Genomic DNA, 1,830 nt, shown 5'->3' on the forward strand with positions numbered 1-1,830 from the left:
AAGGGGTGATTAGTACGTTACGTTGTAAATTTAAGGTCCTTAAAAAGGGGCTCGTCGATGTTAAGGCCTGTGAGAATTTTGTGAGACCCCATCATCATCGTCATCACCATCATCATCGTCATCATCATCATCATCGTCATCATCATCATCATCTTTCATTTGATCAAAAATCTAGCTGATGATTATGCTTAGGCACCGGCATTTTGTAGTGCAACGAATAAATTTTATCGAGTATCTTGGTCTTTCTACTGGGACATTGTATCCCTCTCAGCCCAGGTTGGCCCTTACAGGCAGGATCGAAGCTGGCCTCTTTAATAGTCTAAATTGTATCGATGAGGGAGTGAAACATCTACATAAAGGAATGCAGAAAGTAAGTAAGCTCAAGAAACTTTTTCTTTTTTTTTCATCACGATCACTCAGTGTACGACTCAGTCATACGTCACTTCTCAAAATGGCGGAGTTTTAAACTGAGCAGCTGGTCTCATCTTATCGTCATCATTTTCTTAAATTTTGTTTTAGTAAGGTTTTACGGCGCTCGCAACTGCATGAGGTCATTATTAATATGAGCGCCAAGGGGTGTATGTCAAAAGGGAAGTCCAAACGGGGAATCAGGTTTCCTCTGTTCACCTCTCTCGCCTCAACAGAATACGGTCTGCTTCGACTATCAAAGCACCCCGGAAAGAGCAGTTCACAAGAATGTGACAAAATTATGAAAGAGGTAGAGGGAAAATGGCGATAGTAAGGATGAGGAAAGAAAAAGCAGCAGTTCCCCATATGTTTTTCCGGCACAGTATAAACATGGCATCGATAAATCAGCCCTTTTTCAATTCTACTGAGCATAAAAACATGTTACAATATCCTCTTTGGGAATGGCCTAAAGACAACCTCAGTTAGTGACACTTCCGTGGGGGGGGGGGGAACTTCATCATTGTCATCAGGTGACTTACCGCAAATGTTTGAACGTTTGCACATCGAGCTTTTCCTTTGAATCGAATCCAGAAATTGCCCGTATTAAAGGAGCTGTTGTGACTGGCGGTGAGAATGAAGTCCAACCGTTCACCCGATACCATCATGAATCGATCCACTTTTATCGGTTCGATATCTTCCCCGTCCATGGCGATGATGGAGACAGGGTGGCTATCGAAACTGACGTAGACTGGACAACTGAGAATACCGTTCAGAGTTATACGGAACCGATACCTTTTCCCTTCCTCCACATGAAAGACAAGTTTGGGCATGTCAGGCCCATGTTTCTCCTGTCCCATACCTGCGGATGAAGTAGTAATCGAATAACGGAGAATTGTTTATTTCCCGAATTATTGCAGCACTATTACAATAAGTTAAGCTTACATACACACGTACAAGTAAACACGACCACAACCACGAACACATACTTACAAACACACACACACACACACACACACACACACACACACACACACAGACACACACACGTGACATGCATATCCATCCGCTAATGCATCATCATCATCATCATCATCATCATCATCATCATCATCATCATCATCATCATCATCATCATCATCATCATCATCATCATCATCTTCTTCTTCTTCTTCTTCTTCGTCCATCTCCTTTTACTCCTTCTCATCCTCCTCCTCCCCCTCTTCCTCTTCACACATGCCGTCATACATCATCACCATATCATGTATCATCATCACAGCCATCTTCTTCATCCACCTCCTCCTCCTCCTCCTCCTCTCCTCCTCCTCCTCCTCCTTCTTTCCACACACATGAATTCATGCATCACCACCATCACCACCATCACCACCACCACCACCACCACCATCATCATCATTATCAGCATCA

General features: G+C 43.3%; 1 protein-coding gene across 1 annotated transcript in view; it reads right to left on the reverse strand.

Moving 5' to 3' along the window:
* The window catches only part of LOC101861070 (laccase-4), a gene marked incomplete at its 5' end in the record, with an annotated part of 21,450 nt that overhangs the window by 5,964 nt on the left and 13,656 nt on the right, over positions 1-1,830 (reverse strand). The window contains 1 exon segment of the mRNA XM_013087182.2: positions 948-1,267. Coding sequence (XP_012942636.1) covers positions 948-1,267 — 320 coding nt within the window.

This window comes from Aplysia californica, unplaced genomic scaffold (assembly GCF_000002075.1).
Source record: "Aplysia californica isolate F4 #8 unplaced genomic scaffold, AplCal3.0 scaffold00554, whole genome shotgun sequence".
Classification (NCBI taxonomy): Eukaryota; Metazoa; Mollusca; class Gastropoda; order Aplysiida; family Aplysiidae; genus Aplysia; species Aplysia californica.